The 15,790-nt window shown below is 39.8% G+C and overlaps 1 protein-coding gene across 1 annotated transcript in view; it reads right to left on the bottom strand.

Annotated features, from left to right (window-relative positions):
• Nucleotides 1–5,137: 5,137 nt before the first annotated feature.
• LOC141055086 (myocardin-like) overlaps nt 5,138–15,790 on the bottom strand; it is an 83,353-nt gene continuing 72,700 nt past the window's right edge. The window contains exons 11-13 of the mRNA XM_073552044.1: nt 9,235–9,372; nt 9,022–9,079; nt 5,138–6,246 (exon numbers count right to left, since the gene is read on the bottom strand). Of these exons, the coding sequence (XP_073408145.1) occupies nt 5,777–6,246; nt 9,022–9,079; nt 9,235–9,372 (666 nt within the window). The 3' untranslated portion in view covers nt 5,138–5,776. The remainder of the gene's footprint in view (nt 6,247–9,021; nt 9,080–9,234; nt 9,373–15,790) is intronic.

Below are 15,790 nucleotides of genomic sequence, written 5' to 3'. Positions count from 1 at the left end.
GTTGTGCAGTCATTATTATATGTGATATGAGCTTCTGTCCAACCCCAGTAAAGAAGTTTAGTGATATAGTCTTAGCAATATCTTCATTCTAGGTCTGGTGAATGAGACAATGAACTCCTAATTGATTGAAAGAATTTCTAGGTAGCAAAGAACAGCTAAATAATGTACCATATATACTCGTGTATAAGCCGAGTTCTTCAGCACATTTTTTGTGCTGAAAACACCCCCCTCAGCTTTTACAAAAGTCAATTGTGTGAAAAAATGGCGGGTAAAGGGAGCGGCGGTGCAGAGGGTCACAGAGGCAGGAGCTGAAGGCTGTGGCTAAGAGCCTGTGCTGCTGCTAAAGAGAAATGAATATTAATTTCTTTGTAAAACTGCACAGTGACAGCTGCAGCGACCAGCACACATCCTACTTACCCTTCCCTGTGCGCTATCGCTGCATCTCGTTAGTTCCGGCGAAAACAGCTCTTCTGCCGAGTGATCACGTGGCCCTGCTCATTAAGGTAATAAATATTCATGCCTCTCCACTTCCATAGGTGTGGAGTGAATATTCATTTCTCTGTAATAGCACACAGTGACAGCCGCAGCCACCAGCTTCCAGCACACATCCTACTTACCTTCCCTGTGCGCCATCGCTGCATCTCATTAGCTCTGGTGCCAGCAACTCTTCTGCTGAGCGATCACGTGGCCGCACTCATTAAGGTAATGAATATTCCTGCCTCTCCACTCCCAAATGCATGGAGTGAATATTCATTACTTTTATGAGTGGGGCCATTTGATCGCTCGGCCGGAAGAGCTGAAGGCGCTAGTACGAGATGCAGCGAGGGTGCGCAGGCAAGGTAAGTAGAATTTTTTTTATAGGAATCATGCATACAAAGATAGTGGATAAGGAGCCATGCATACAAGGACAGGAGATAAGGAGCCATGCATACAAGGACAGGAGATAAGGAGCCATGCATACAAGGACAGGAGATAAGGAGCCATGCATACAAGGATGGGATGGGGGAGCCATGCATACAAGGATGGGACGCGGTAGCCATGCATACAAAGACAGGGACGGGGGAGCCATGCATACCAGGATGGGGATGAGGGGACAATGCATACCCGGCTTATACTCGAGTCAATAAGTTTACCCACTTTTTTTGTGTCAAAATTAGGTGCCTCGGCTTATACTCGATTCGACTTATACTCGAGTATATATGGTAATACAAGCTGAATTATACTGCTCAAAATAAAAAAGGAACACAAACAGCCTGTTGCAAAAGGAACAGTGTTCCCTTTATTTTTTTGATATTTTTTTGAGCAGTATATATATACTGGGGAATAAGAGACATGATGCATTAAAACAAAACCTGAAGTATTTAGATGCTCCTTTCTATAAGGAAATTCATATTTCTCATCAATTAGGTCATATGATCTTATGGTACTCACCTGATAATTGCATAAATGACTTTAATTTCAACACTTAAATTCTATTTGATTTTCTTTTGCACAAATCCAAAATTTTTTACAGATTAATTTCCCAGTCTTTTCAAAGTTGCTAAGTTTTTGGCAGAGGCTGAGTAAAACCAATAAGTATGGAATGTAACAATTGATGCAATTAACTGGCTGCAATGATTCCATACTGGCTTGATCATCTACCACGGATCAGTGAGGGATTGAAGAAGTGAGTTCTGTTTTTAATAATTTAAAAACTAGATTTGCTACATAAATTCACAATTCTTCAGCTATACAGATAAATGAAATTTTGTGTATCTGATTTGTTCTTTTTATAAAACTGTTGAAAAATATTTTTCCTTTAACATTTAGACTATAACATTTCACTGTTTTATTTATTTTTATCAAATAAGAAGCTTGTAAAGTTACTTAATTATTCTGAGTTTTTATGCCCTTTTCAGTTGTGACCTTTTACCTTACCACATGGAAAAACAGCTGTTTTATGAATAATTGCATAAAAATGTTTTGTTTCCCACAATGCTAACTTGTCTTCTAATTCTAATCTTTGCCAGTTTCACACTAGCATATTATGAGCCTTGTTTTTGTGCCCGTATTATGGTCATTTTTTTTATCATGTTACAATATTTATCTTTTTCTCATTTTTGGAAACCTTAATGGAATAAAATGGTACTATATAAATACATATTACACTGTGTTCCAAATTATTATGCAAATGATATTTTTCTCTGATTTTCCAAAATAGTCGGTACAAATGACAGTCAGTCTAATAAAAGTCATCACCGGTTAGAGTATACATCAAATTTTATTGAAGAAACCTCCCAATAATAACAGTATAATCTCCAAAATGAATAAAAACTCAAATTGCACTGTTCCAAATTAGTATGCACAGTAGAATTTCTAAACATTTGATATGTTTTAAAGAACTGAAAATGCTCATTTGTGGAATTTGCAGCATTAGGAGGTCACATTCACTGAATAAAAAGGATATTTTGGAGTTAAATAGCTTAACAGGCCAAGTTACATGTTAACATAGGAACCCTTCTTTGATATCACCTTCACAATTCTTGCATCCATTGAACTTGGGAGTTTTGGAGAGTTTTTGCTTGTATTTCTTTGCATGACGTCAGAATAGCCTCCCAGAGCTGCTGTTTTGATGTGAACTGCCTCCCACCCTCATAGATCTTTTGCTTGATGATACTCCAGAGGTTCTCTATAGGGTTGAGGTCAGGGGAAGATGGTGGCCACACCATGAGTTTATCTCCTTTTTGCCTATAGCAGTCAATGGATCAGAGGTATTCTTTGCAGCATGAGATGGTGCATTGTCATGCATGAAGATGATTTTGCTCCTGAAGGCACATTTCTGCTTTTTATACCATGGAAGACAGCTGTCAGTCAGAAACTCTATATACTTTGCAGAGGTCATTTTCACACCTTCAGGAACCTTAAAGGGCCCTACCAGCTGTTTCCCCATGATTCCGGCCCAAAACATGACTCCTCCACCTCCTTGCTGACGTCGCAGCCTTGTTGGGACATAGTGGCCATCCACCAACCATCCACTACTCCATCCATCTGGACCATCCAGGGTTGCTCGACACTCATCAGTAAACAAGACTGTTTGAAAATTAGTCTTCATGTATGTCTGGGGCCACTGCAACCATTTCTGCTTGTAAACACTGTTTAGGGGTGGCCAAATAGTAGATTTATGCACCACAGCAAGCCTTTGAAGGATCCTACACCTTGAGGTTTGAGGGACTCCAGAGGCACCAGCAGCTTTAAATATCTGTTTGCTGGTTTGTAATGGCTTTTTAGCAGTCACTCTCTTAATCCAATGAACCTGCCTGGCAGAAACCTTCCTCATTCTGCCTTTATCAGCACAAACATTTCTGTGCTCAGAATCAACCACAAATCTCTAAACAGTACAATGATCACGTTTAAGTTTTTGGGAAATATCTAATATTTTCATCTCTTGACCAAGGCATTGCACTATTTGATGCTTTTCAGCAGCAGAGAGGTCCTTTTTATTTCCTAAATTCCTTGAAACCTGTGCCCTGCTTAATAATGTGGAACATCATTCTTAAGTAGCTTTCCTTTAATTGAGCTCACCTGGTAAATTAATTATCACAGGCATTTGAGATTGATTTCAGTGATCCAAAGAGCCCTGATACACAATACCATCTATGAGTTTATTTGATAAACAAAAAATTACATCTTTATGACACTTAAATCCAATTTGCATAATAATTTGGATCACAGTGTATTAAATATTATTAATGAATATAGTGATGATTTAACCTCAATCAAAATGTATTTGCTTATTCAATAGGTGGTGAAGAGTTGAAATGTAAATGTAAGAAAAATAATGCTTGATATTTTAATACCACAATTTGTCTATTACCTGATTCTCCTACATGCTTATTTTAAACTAAACCATTGTTTTGTTTTATCATATTAATATTTGTACAGCACACAATGGAAAAATGGATACATTTTGCAGCTGAAGATAATCTGTCTGCTATAAATATAGTAAATGCTGTTCTTAGACAAACAAAAGCTCCAGGCCAAGTCTACCATGTTGGATGCATGCTTTACTTCGTAAGGCAAAATATTTATTGATAAGTAAATATGTCCCACTGATTTCGATGCCGCTTCGATGTAATTTTTTTTTTAAATATAAAATATTTAAAATATAAAGTACAGATATATCCTAGGTGTTGTTAGTACTGGAGTCTCAAGAAAATGGAGTTTCTCAGTTGTATGATTAATATTGCTCCTGAGACAATTTTAAACCTACATGTGCCCATATTAGTGGAATTAAAATGGCCAGACTGTTCCAATATGTTCTTGTTACATAGATTACACTTTTGATGTTGCTTTTTTTCTAAAATCCAGTAAAGCTATATTATATAGCTTGCTGTCTTAGAGTAATTCAACAAAAGGTACTTGCTTTATCAAAAGTTATTCAGGTACCCTAAAAGATATGTTTGCCACCTTTGGCAGCAAAAGTACACTGTTTTCTTGAAGCATTTCCCTTCTTTAAGGCGTTATCTCCCTTTATGATTTTGAAACACATACATTTCCGCATTTTTCAGGTCTCATCTCCAAACACTTGAGATACACCTATTGTAACTTGGAACTGAAGCTACGTTCCGTGAGTTTACTGATGGTCTGACGTCTTTTGTGTTTTATCATTCTAATCAAGAAGTCATACTTAGAACCTTTTATATAAAACAAAAACATACATGAAAAGGCATTACACAAGCTGTCATAAATAAGCAAGTAGTAATATGTCATTTTACACCCTTTAGAAAGTAGATGGTAAGAAACCTTTTCAGTTTGATAGGGAGTCATGGTTTCATTTAGGTTCATTTGTAGGTAAAACTTTCTCAAAATTAAAATGACATTCTTAAAACAATTAGTTACTTTTTTCTTACATGAAATAATCAACCAAGGTATGTAGATAAACGTATAACAGTGGATTTTTAATTTCTAAACATTTCTGTTCAGTGTTCGTGCAGCCAAAATACTATCTAGAGGAAGCAGCTGTGACCAAGGCCATTCCATTCTCATTATCAAGTGTTTAGATTTGACTGCCCATTGCACCTGCTAACCAAAGCTAATGGAAAAAGAAAGATTATCTTTCTTTTATTAGATGTGACAGAGTCAAGTTTGGTTTCTGATGTTCTTTTTATTGTTATATTACCACTGTTCAACCATTAAGTCAATCAATCTGTTAATATTGAAGTCTGATGAGTCAAAAATATCAGTAGAAAAAATACTATGGATAACCATTGGGACTCCTAGGACCAAAATTGGAAGCAGATCCTGATGTAATGCTTCTAGCCAGTCTGCTGGATCAAAAGCAGCACTGGATGAAGAAGATGATGATGGTGACATACTGTTTTCCTAATGATCTGGTAAAAATGGCATTTCAATTTGATCTGGACAAAAAAAAAGTCAAAAGACTATCCTTGAAAGCAAATCATAGTTTCTAGGCATAGGAAATTCTAAATTCCAGAACAGGGAATAACTGAGAGTGAGAATCAATGCAACATTGAATGTGTTTCATGAAAATTAGCATTTTGGATTCAAATAATGTAACCACAGATGCTAAACATTTCTGTTTAGTATTAGTGCAGCCAAGATACTCTCTAGAGAAAGCAGTTTTGACCATGGCTATGCCATTCTCATCATCACATGTCCTTACATTTAACTACACACGCCTTCTTACCGTGGCTAGCAAAAGCTACTGGTAAAAGAAAGATTATCTTTCTTTTATTAGGTGTGAGATTTGGTGTCTGGTTTCCTTTTTATTTTTATATTACCATTGCTCCACCATTAAATCAATCATTCTGTTGATACTTAAGTCTGGTGAGTCGAAAATGTCAGTAGAGAAAATACTAGAACCAATAGGGCTACTAGGACCAAAATTGGAAGCAGATCCTGATGTTAATGCTTCTAGCCAATCTGCTGGATCAAAAGCAGCACTGGATGAAGAAGATGAAGATGAAGAGGGTGACATATTGTTTTCTTGTCGATCTGGTGAAGTTGGCATTTCAATTTGATCAGGAGAAAAGACAGACGAAAGAGTATCTTGACCAGAAAGGAAATCATAATTCCCAGACACAGGAAATTCTAGGATTCCAGAACTGGGCATAATTGAAGGTGGCTCAATGCAACACTGAATCTGTTTCACAAAATTATCATTTTGGGCTGTAGGTGATGTATTTTGATGATTGAGATCAGTATGTATATTTTCTATTGAGATACTATCAACGTGCATTAATTCATCTGAAAATTAGAAAGAAAAAATATATAAATTTGACAAAAGAGATACATCATTAAAAACTGCAAAACATGGATACATCTTAAAGATATTATTTGGACAGCTCAACCCTGAAAGCCTTGCTCCTCTGTATTCATTTGATAACTCTTTATTTCAACACCTGAACGACAGGAGGTATTTTCATTTTTACTTTTTCGTTTTTACTCCACTTCTTCCCAGAGCCATAACTTTTTTATTTTTCTGTCAAAATGGCCTTGTGAGGGACAAGTTTGTACTTTTGAACACCATCATTGGTTTTAACATATCGTGTACTGGAAAACGGGAAAAAAAAATTGCAAGTGAGGTGAAATTGCAAAAAAGTGCAATTCCACACTTTTTTTTTAATCATATTCACTAAATGCTTAAACTTGACCTGCTGTTATGATTCTCCAGGTCATTATGAGTTCATAGACACCAAACATGTCTAGGTTCTTTTTTATTTAAATGGTGAAAAAAAAATCCAAACTTTGGTAAAAAAAAATGGCTCCATTTTCCGAGACCTGTAGCATCTCCATTTTTTGTCATTTTGGTCTGGGTGAGGGCTTATTTTTTCCATGCCAAACTTACATTTTTATTGAAACTATTTTGTTGTAGATATGATCTTTTGATCTCCCAGTATTGCATTTTATTGCAATGTAGCGGAGACCAAAAAAACGTAATTCTAGTGTTTTGAATTATTTTTTCATTATGCCGTTTACCAATCAGGTTAATTTTTTTTTACATTGATAGATTGGACGATTCTGAACTAGGCGATACCAAATATGTGTATGTTTGTTTTTTTATTGTTTTAATTTGAATGGGGCGAAAGAGGGGTGATTTGAACTTTTCTATTTTTTTAATATTTTTTAAAACAATTTTTTTAGTTTCTGCGTGCTTCAATAGTGTTCATGGGAGACTAGACGCTGCCATAATCCGATTGGCTCTGCTACACATAAGCAATGATCAAATTGCCTGTGAGTAGCAGAAATGCTCACTTGCTATGAGCGCCATCCACTGGGCGGTGCTAACAGCAATCCAGCTATGATAACTATAGAGATCTGCTGGAGACCTCTGGTTGTCATGTCAAACCATCAGTTACCCGCGATCATGTGATGGGGTCATCGATGGGCAGGATTACCGGCGCACTTCTGGAAATCGCAAGTTAAATGCCACTGTCAGAGACTGACAGTTAACAGCTGTGGGTGGATCGCGATTCCACCCACGGCTGTTAGAGGCACATGTCAGCTGTTCAAAACAGCTGACATGTGGCAAAAAAGATATGGGCTCAGCGCCAGAGCCCACATCAAAGGGAGGGATTCCAACGTAGGCGTACTATTATGCCCACTGTCGGAAACGGGTTAATAACTCTTCATATTTGGTAGACCTATTGCAAATTTTATTGTAGCACAAAATCCATTTACACAGAGGATGGGATGGGATTTTTAAAGAAATAATTTTATTTGCTTCTATTGGAATCACTGGTTTACAGGTACAATACACTGCAGAGTATTGTCAGCTTTTATTAAGCCCTCAATTGGGTTTTCAGCAGTCATGACAATATATCTACAAGCCTACGAGAATATGGAAAGCCATACTTCCTCCCGTCTAACGCCTAACTTGTTTTTTTTAATGTTCCTTTGATGGAAGGGTTTTTCTATTGTCAATCAGTTTTGCATTAATTATTTACCTACAATTCCAATTTACATATACTTACATCATAGTATAAGACCTGAGTGATGAAATCCAGCTTTGGAGCTCAGGACCTCAGTGAAATTCTAATCATTGTACTAGTAATGTCTTTAAATTTTCCTAATTTACTTTGCTCAATATTGCTTTGCATAAAACAATTCATAGCAGGTACCAAAATACACAAATGCCCTGATTAATCTAAGTATTTTGCCAGAAATCTGAAATAAAACATTTTAAACATTCAAAAAAAAGTTACGCAACTTGAAATTTTGCAAAAATTTGGTGACCTTAGGTGTTTTCCCACCAATTTTGCCCAGCTCCACTAAAGTGGGCAGAGCTGGGGCAGGGTATGGTGTGAATGCATAGCTCATCCAATTCATGTCTAATGCCAAAAATCTAATGCTAGACCCTGACTTGGGTACGATTTGGGGGAAGGTGAATGGTGGCGCATAATGCTTTTTTGATGTGCCTGATTAATTAAGATGTGTGCATGTGTTAAAGAATCAGGTGCTTTTGACTCCAATACGCCTCCTCATCAATATTGACGTGAAGAACGACAGTCTTAGGCTACTTTCACACTTCTGGCTTTCTAAATCCGGCGCCCTACGGCGAAAATTTTCAAAACCGGATCCTGCCATATGTGTCTCCACATCCGTTTTTTTCCCCTTGAGTTACATTGGTGCCGCATAGACACGCGGCGTGTCCGGCTTTTGCCGGATACGACTAAAAGTGATGGTGTGGCATCTGGAAAAAACGTGCCATGTAATGTTTTTTTCCTTTGCCAGGCTGCTTTTTTAAATACCGCTTGCCCAGAAGATTGTCTGTCTCTCTCTCTCCCTCTCTCTCGGGTCCTATTACTTTAAATTTCAGACATTGGTAACTGAAAACTGATCCATCAAAAAAAAGGATCCGGTGCATCCGTTTTTTCTCAAACGGAAACGGATCCGTTTTTTTCATCTTTGCCAGATTTCAACTGATGTTCAAAAACTGAAGTGTGAAAGTAGCCTTAATGAATCATGGCCTAAGTGTTTTGTGGCTTTAATTTTGCATGTGAAATTATTATAGATACCAACCTGTACATAATAGTGGCTCATCTTCTAATATGTCATCAATTGACTGAGTAATGGCCATCTATAGAGAAACAAGATATTTAACATTTAGAGCATACCATTGTAATATGTATTAATTGTGTTACATAAATTAATATTATGCTAATTAATATTGTGTTACATAAATGATTATGTTAATTAACATTGTGTTATATAAATTAATATTATTTAACATACCTGCGCTTTCTGTATGGCCTCTTGAAGTTCTTCCTCAAAGGACCGAGGCTTGTGGACAGGACTTTCTGGACTTTGTGTGATCTGCATTGGAAGCTCAAAGTCCTGGCCAATTGCCTCACAAGTGAGAGGGTGCAAAACCTGGGATATTAATACATTAATAAAACATTTTCATTAATAAAAAAAATAACTTGTTGCATGCTGATGCTTGAGAATTTCTAAGCTTTCTATGATCTGCGTGGGAAGTTTAAAAAATCAACTTTTATTAAAATATAAAATATGTACATAATTATGTATATTTCTTTACTTGTTTTAAATAAATACTGCGTGCTTTGCGAGTCATTACGTGTCTAAAACCTTTGATGTATATAATTACATTTTAAAGGACATGTGCTGCCATCTTTTGAATGGCACAACTTCTTAAGGTACTGTGACACTTAGCGATGCACCAGCGATCCCGACCAGCGATATGACGCGGTCAGGATCGCTGGTACATCGCTAAGTGGTCGCTAGTGGGCTGCCACACAGGCAGATCTCACCAGCGACACAGCAGGGGTCGGGGGTCGCTACTTACCTGTCAGATGAGGCGATCCTGACGTCCTCCCGCCCGCGTCCACGCATCGCTTGTCGGTGCCAAAGGAAGCCCAGCAGGAAGCTGACGACGAGAAACGGCCCAGGACGCTCTCGCACGATCAGCGATAACCAGCGGGGGAGCCGGTCGGAGGTAAGTATCAGACATAGCGATATCGCTAGCAATATCGCTATAACGTCACAAAACCAGTGACGTTATAGCGATATTGCTAGCGATATCGCTTAGTGTGACAGGCCCTTTACTGATCTCTCTACAGCAACATGTTTAACAATGTGTGCGTGAAGGCAGGAAAAACATGAAGACATGAAGCGCACTGCTGTTGGGAACAAAGTTTTGCTTCATTATAAGAATTCTCACCGCCGCTCAGCAGCAGTTCCCTGTCCATCACTGTCACCCTGCTAATGAAGTGAAACTATGTCCTATCACTACTACAAACATTATTATTCACTGCACTTTTTTTTCACTAAACGGCAAGGATTGAAAACCAGTTTACCCATATGGAGTGAATGATAATATGGACGATGCTGTCAGGTGTATAGTTTTACTTATAGTAAATATGTTCTCTTTGCTCTAAGCATGGCAGATAGGTCATTTCAGTGATGTGGAGGAGTCTCATGGTACCTCGGAATGAAATGCATCGAGAGGGAAAAATTAGGGACATATTTAGTGGGACAGGACCACACTTGGGTACTCTCCTTGTAAGGACTGGAGACCTTATATGAGGCGCAACAGATAGTTTGTTAGTACTTTTGTCATTATTATCATTTCCTGAATTCATTGACAGCTCCTTCCAGATACAAAAAAGAGTGAGATCGAGACAGTTTTATTATTTGCACTGGTATATTGGGCACCTTTGATTTATGTGTGATGATTGATATCGCTATATGGTTTTTTAGACCTGTTTGTTTTCTAAGCCATAGCCTCAATTTTATTATTATCAATAAAAGTTAGATTTTATCTTACCATATATATCTACTCCTTGCTGATTACCTATCTATTGATTGAATCCCCTTACCGTTGGTTACAGGAGACATGCTTCTTTACTCTTTCACCCTTTCACCCAGAAGTCTGTTTTCACTTTCCTAACCAGACCAATTTTTAGAATTCTGACCACAGTAACTTTATGAGGTCATAACTCTAGAACACTTCAATGGATCCCACTAATTCTGACAATGTTTTCTCGTGACATATTGTACTTTATGATAGTGGTAAAATGTATTTGATATGACTTGCATTTATTTATTTGTGAAAAAAATGTAAATTTTCATACTTTTAATTTTTATGCCCTTAAGTCAAAGTCATATGGCACAAAATAGTTAATAACATTTCCTACATGTCTACTTTACAGCAGCATAATTTTGGAAATATAATTTTTTTTGTTAGGACATTATAAGGGTTAAAAGATGACCAGCGATTTCACATTTTTACAACAAAATTTGCAAAACCATTTTTTTAGGGACCACATCACATTTGAAGTGACTTTGAGGGGCCTCTATGACAGAAAATACCCAAAAGTGACACCATTCTAAAAACTGCACCCCTCAAGGTACTCAAAACCATATTCATGAAGTTATTATTATTATTATTTATTTCTATAGCACCATTGATTCCATGGTGCTGTACATGAGAAGGGGTTACATACAAATTACAGATATCAATTACAGTAAACAAACTAACAATGGAAGACTGATGCAGAGGGGAGAGGACCCTGCCTTTTCGGGCTTACATGCTACAGGATGGTGAGGAAGGAGACAGTAGGTTGGTGGGTTGCAGCAGTTCCGGTGTTGGTTGAGGTGATATCTCCGGTAGTGGTGAGGAGGTAGTGGGGTCATTGCAGGCTGTAGGCTTTTTTGAAGAGGTGGGTTTTCAGATTCCGTCTGAAGGATCCGAATGTGGTTAATAGTCGGACACGTTGGGGCAAAGAATTCCAGAGGATGGGGGCAGTTCGGGAGAAGTCTTGGAGGTGGTTGGGTGAGGAGCAAATAAGAGTGGAGGAGAGAAGGAGGTCTTGGGATGACTGGAGATTACATGAGGGAAGGTATCGGGAGATTAGTTCAGAGACATATGGGGAAGACAGGTTATAGATGGCCTTGTAGGTCAGTATTATTAATTTGAACTGGATGCGCTGAAGGAATGGAAGCCAGTGAAGAGATTTGCAGAGGGGAGAAGCGGAGGAGTAGTGATGAGAGAGATGAATTAGTCGGGCAGCAGAGTTAAGGATGGACTGGAGAGGTGCGAGGGTGTTAGCAGGGAGACCACAGAAAAGGATGTTAACTCTTTAGGTGCTTCACAGGAATTTTTGGAATGTGGAAGAAAAAAATAAACATTTACTTTTCTTTCACAAAATTTTTCCTTTAGACCTAATTTTTTAACTTTTTTACAAGTGTATAAGAGGTCCCAGGAGAATTCGTTAACAAATTCCTGAAACACCACAGGAGCATTGCAGAGTCCAAAGGGCATGACCAAATATTTATAATGGTCGTCCCGTGTGTTAAAGGCGGTCTTCCACTCATCTCCGGTGCGTATACGGATCATATTATAGGCACTCAGAAGATCTAATTTGGTAAAGATCCGGGCCCCCCCGTATGTGTTCAAAAAGCTCTGGGATGAGTAACAGAGGATACCTGTTCTTGACCGTGATGTCATTCAGACCTTTGTAGTCGATATACGGCTGGAGGGAGTCGTCTTTTTTCCAGACAAAGAAAAGACGTGCTCCCGCAGGAAAGGAGGATTTCCATATGAAATACTTGGCCAAATTTTCCCAGACGTTTTCGGTCATGGTCGAGGTCTCTGCCGGAGACAGCGGGTAGATCCTACCCCTTGGAGGGCTGGCCCCAGGGATTAGCTCGATCAGGTAGTCATATGGCTGATGCGGGGGAAGACTCTCTGCTTCCTTTTTATTGAAGATGACTGGTAAGCGGCAGGGAGCCCAGGAAGATCAGAGGATGATCGTAGAGAGCCAGGTCGAGGAACAGGCAACAGACATCATTTGTGACAAGTGTCCCCAATGAAGAACTTCACTCTAGCGCCAGTCAAGGACTGGCTCGTGTGACCTGAGCCAGGGAAGACCAAGAAGCAGTGCGTGAGATAGGTTGGGAATGATGTAAACGGCAATCTTTTCCTGGTGTAAGGCTCCTACTTGAATCACCACCTCCATCGTAACCATAGTGATGTACTCGTGTAGAGGTTTGCCATCCACTGAAGCAATCAAACGTGGATTTTTCATGGTTACTACCGGAATCTGACACTTGTTCACCTCTTCAAGCCGAATAAAGTTGCCTGCTGCACCCGAATCCACATACAGTATGCCTCCTCAGATCCACGTCTCTGTCCAAGGACAAGAAGGACAGACATAGTAAGGGGTAGAGAGAAATTAGGTGCACCTAGGGAGGCATCTCTTACCTGGCCTAGGTGTACGAGTTTCCCGGTCTCTAAGTGCAAGAACGGAGAAAATGCAAAGACCCACTGCAGTAGTAGCATAGGCCCTGCGCATGTCTCTCCTTCCTACGGAGTTCCGCCATCTTGAGCTGATCCACCTGCATCGGTTCCACAGTGGACACCATGGGGGTTGTGGTTGGTCGTGAACTAGGAGACCCCGCCAAAAAGCCCCACCAGTGCCTCACTATTCCAAAAAAAAGGCAGGAAGACTAGAGACTATGGGGTCATCTTGCTCCCAAAGGTGGTTTACCCAGGACAGGGCCTCTCCCTCCAAATGGGACACAATGAAATCCACTTTAGCCCTGCCAGTAGGGTACTGCTGGGGTAATAACTCAAAGTGTAGACAACACTGATTTAAAAAACCCCTGTACAGCTTAGGATCGCCACTATACCGGGGCGGGCGGGGAGGAGGATGAGGAGCAGAATCAGGAGTGTGGGACGATACCTGCGACGAGGTGGCTGACTATAGAGAGAGTAGATGTCATCAACAGAGGACATATATGTCAATATGTGGGCCTGAGTGTCACACTGCTGGATAAGCTTCTGCTGGAGACTGGCTAGCTGGGAGGCATTTCCAGGATCTGTGGCCTGTAAGGCCAACAATCAAGAATCCATGGTTTTCAGGAAAGACATAATGCGAGTCTGATTCTCTCGCAAATACACTAACTCCTTCTGAGCAGAGACGGAGGCACCAGTGAGGTCCATGGCCTGATTATACTGTCATGCCTAGGAGAGGTGAGCTTTCAGGAGTGGACTCTGAGTCGTGGCACCGAACCTCCCCCGGGTGAGAGAACCAGGTGGACCCGACCCCTATACAGGGATCGTTAGGGGCAGGCCCAGGGGAGTCAAATACTGCAACATCTGGTACCAAGAGGGACGGCTCGTAGGGAAGCAGTGTGACAAAATAGATAAAGCTGGCGGGACAGCCGCAGGATGGGTAGAAAGGAGACAGGAACCAAGAAGGCCTTGCAGGTTCTGGGCGTTTGGGAAGGAGAACCCTAAGGCACCAGGGTAAGGGACAAGGAGAGAGACAGGGATTGCCGAGCAGAAACTAGGAGCCGAGGGACCACCAGGCCAGAACAGGAGCAGGGAACCCAGAGCCAGGGAGAAACAGGGACTGCAGGAGACACAAGCAGAGATAGGGTTAACCAATGACAGCAGACAGGTTCCCGTAGAGACGGCCTAAGCATGAGTACGCAGTAGCACACAGAATACTCAGATGCCTCCACTAAGGGAGGGGGCCTGATATACCCAGTCACAGCATCTGATAGGAGCAGCAGTAGTTCCGGGTCAGGCAATGCAAAGCTAAAGAGCCAGCAGAGCTCGCAGCCACAACCTAGGGTGCATGCACAGATACACCACTGGCTGTGAGACTGACAGCGCGGGAGAGACACGCCGGGACCCCCGACCAGCAGGATGCTGATGTGCCAGAATGGAGCTGTAAGTATTGGGAGGTGGGGCGGGCGCGGTGGCTGCGGGGGCCACTGTCATGACAGATGCTTCTACTCAATACTGAGCAAAGGGTCTGAATACTTATGACCATATGATATTTCAGTTTTTCTTTCATAATAAATTTGCAATAATTTCTACACTTCTTTTTTTTCAGTCAAGATGAGGTGCAGAGTTTACATTAATGAGAAAAAAATGAACTTTTTTGAATATACCAAATGGCTGCAATGAATCACAGAGTGAAAAATTTTAAGGGATCTGAATACTTTCCGTAGCAACTGTATGAGTTTAACTTTTTGTATGGAAGAACTGAAATAATTTAACTTTTTGGTGATATTCTAATTTTGTGAGAAGCACTTGTATAAGTAGTGATCAAATAGTGAAATATTCAGATTCGGGAAAATCGGTCTGAATAATTTCTAATATTCGGATATTCATACCGAATAACGACTACAATGCAAGTCAATGGGAAAGCCGAATATTTATCTGTGGGTCTGGGGGCCGTAGAAAAAAGCTGAAATGGATGGAAAGTGCTAAAGCTAAATGGGAGCAACAAGGAGAAGATGCCTGCATGCCTTTCTGACTCACATATGGTATCTGTTAATAATGTTGTCAGACTATTGCTCCGGATTTATGGATTTATAAGAAGACATACCAAACTAAACCTAAATTGTTCTTTTACAGGGAAAAATGCTAAGAAACATTTTTTCCTTTATAATTACTTGTACATAACGCAAAATAAAAATAAAAAAATAATAATTGAAAAAAAAAAATTATACCTTTCCCTTAGCATATGTTCACATGTAGCATTTTGGCTTTAGTTTTTCCTTTTACATTTGTGAGGGCCCTCACTTATACATTTGGGAGGGCCCTCCCTTATTCACAATTGTTAGCTAGAAAGTGGAATACGTATTCCCATATTACAATGCCAGCTAAAACATGCCCATTTGAATTTTGGGCTTCTTCCGCCACCGCCACCACCACCATGTCCACTGCCATGTCATTGTACGGCCCTGTGAAGAAACTAGATTGTATCTTAATTTCCCAGACAACAATGTTTTGCAAACCAAGAAGAATTGA

This window comes from Dendrobates tinctorius, unplaced genomic scaffold (genome assembly GCF_039654945.1).
Source record: "Dendrobates tinctorius isolate UK_male_01 unplaced genomic scaffold, ASM3965494v1 ptg000184l, whole genome shotgun sequence".
NCBI classification, from domain to species: Eukaryota; Metazoa; Chordata; class Amphibia; order Anura; family Dendrobatidae; genus Dendrobates; species Dendrobates tinctorius.
Note: the sequence above shows the minus strand (reverse complement) of the source record. Positions and strands in the feature narration are given on the sequence as shown.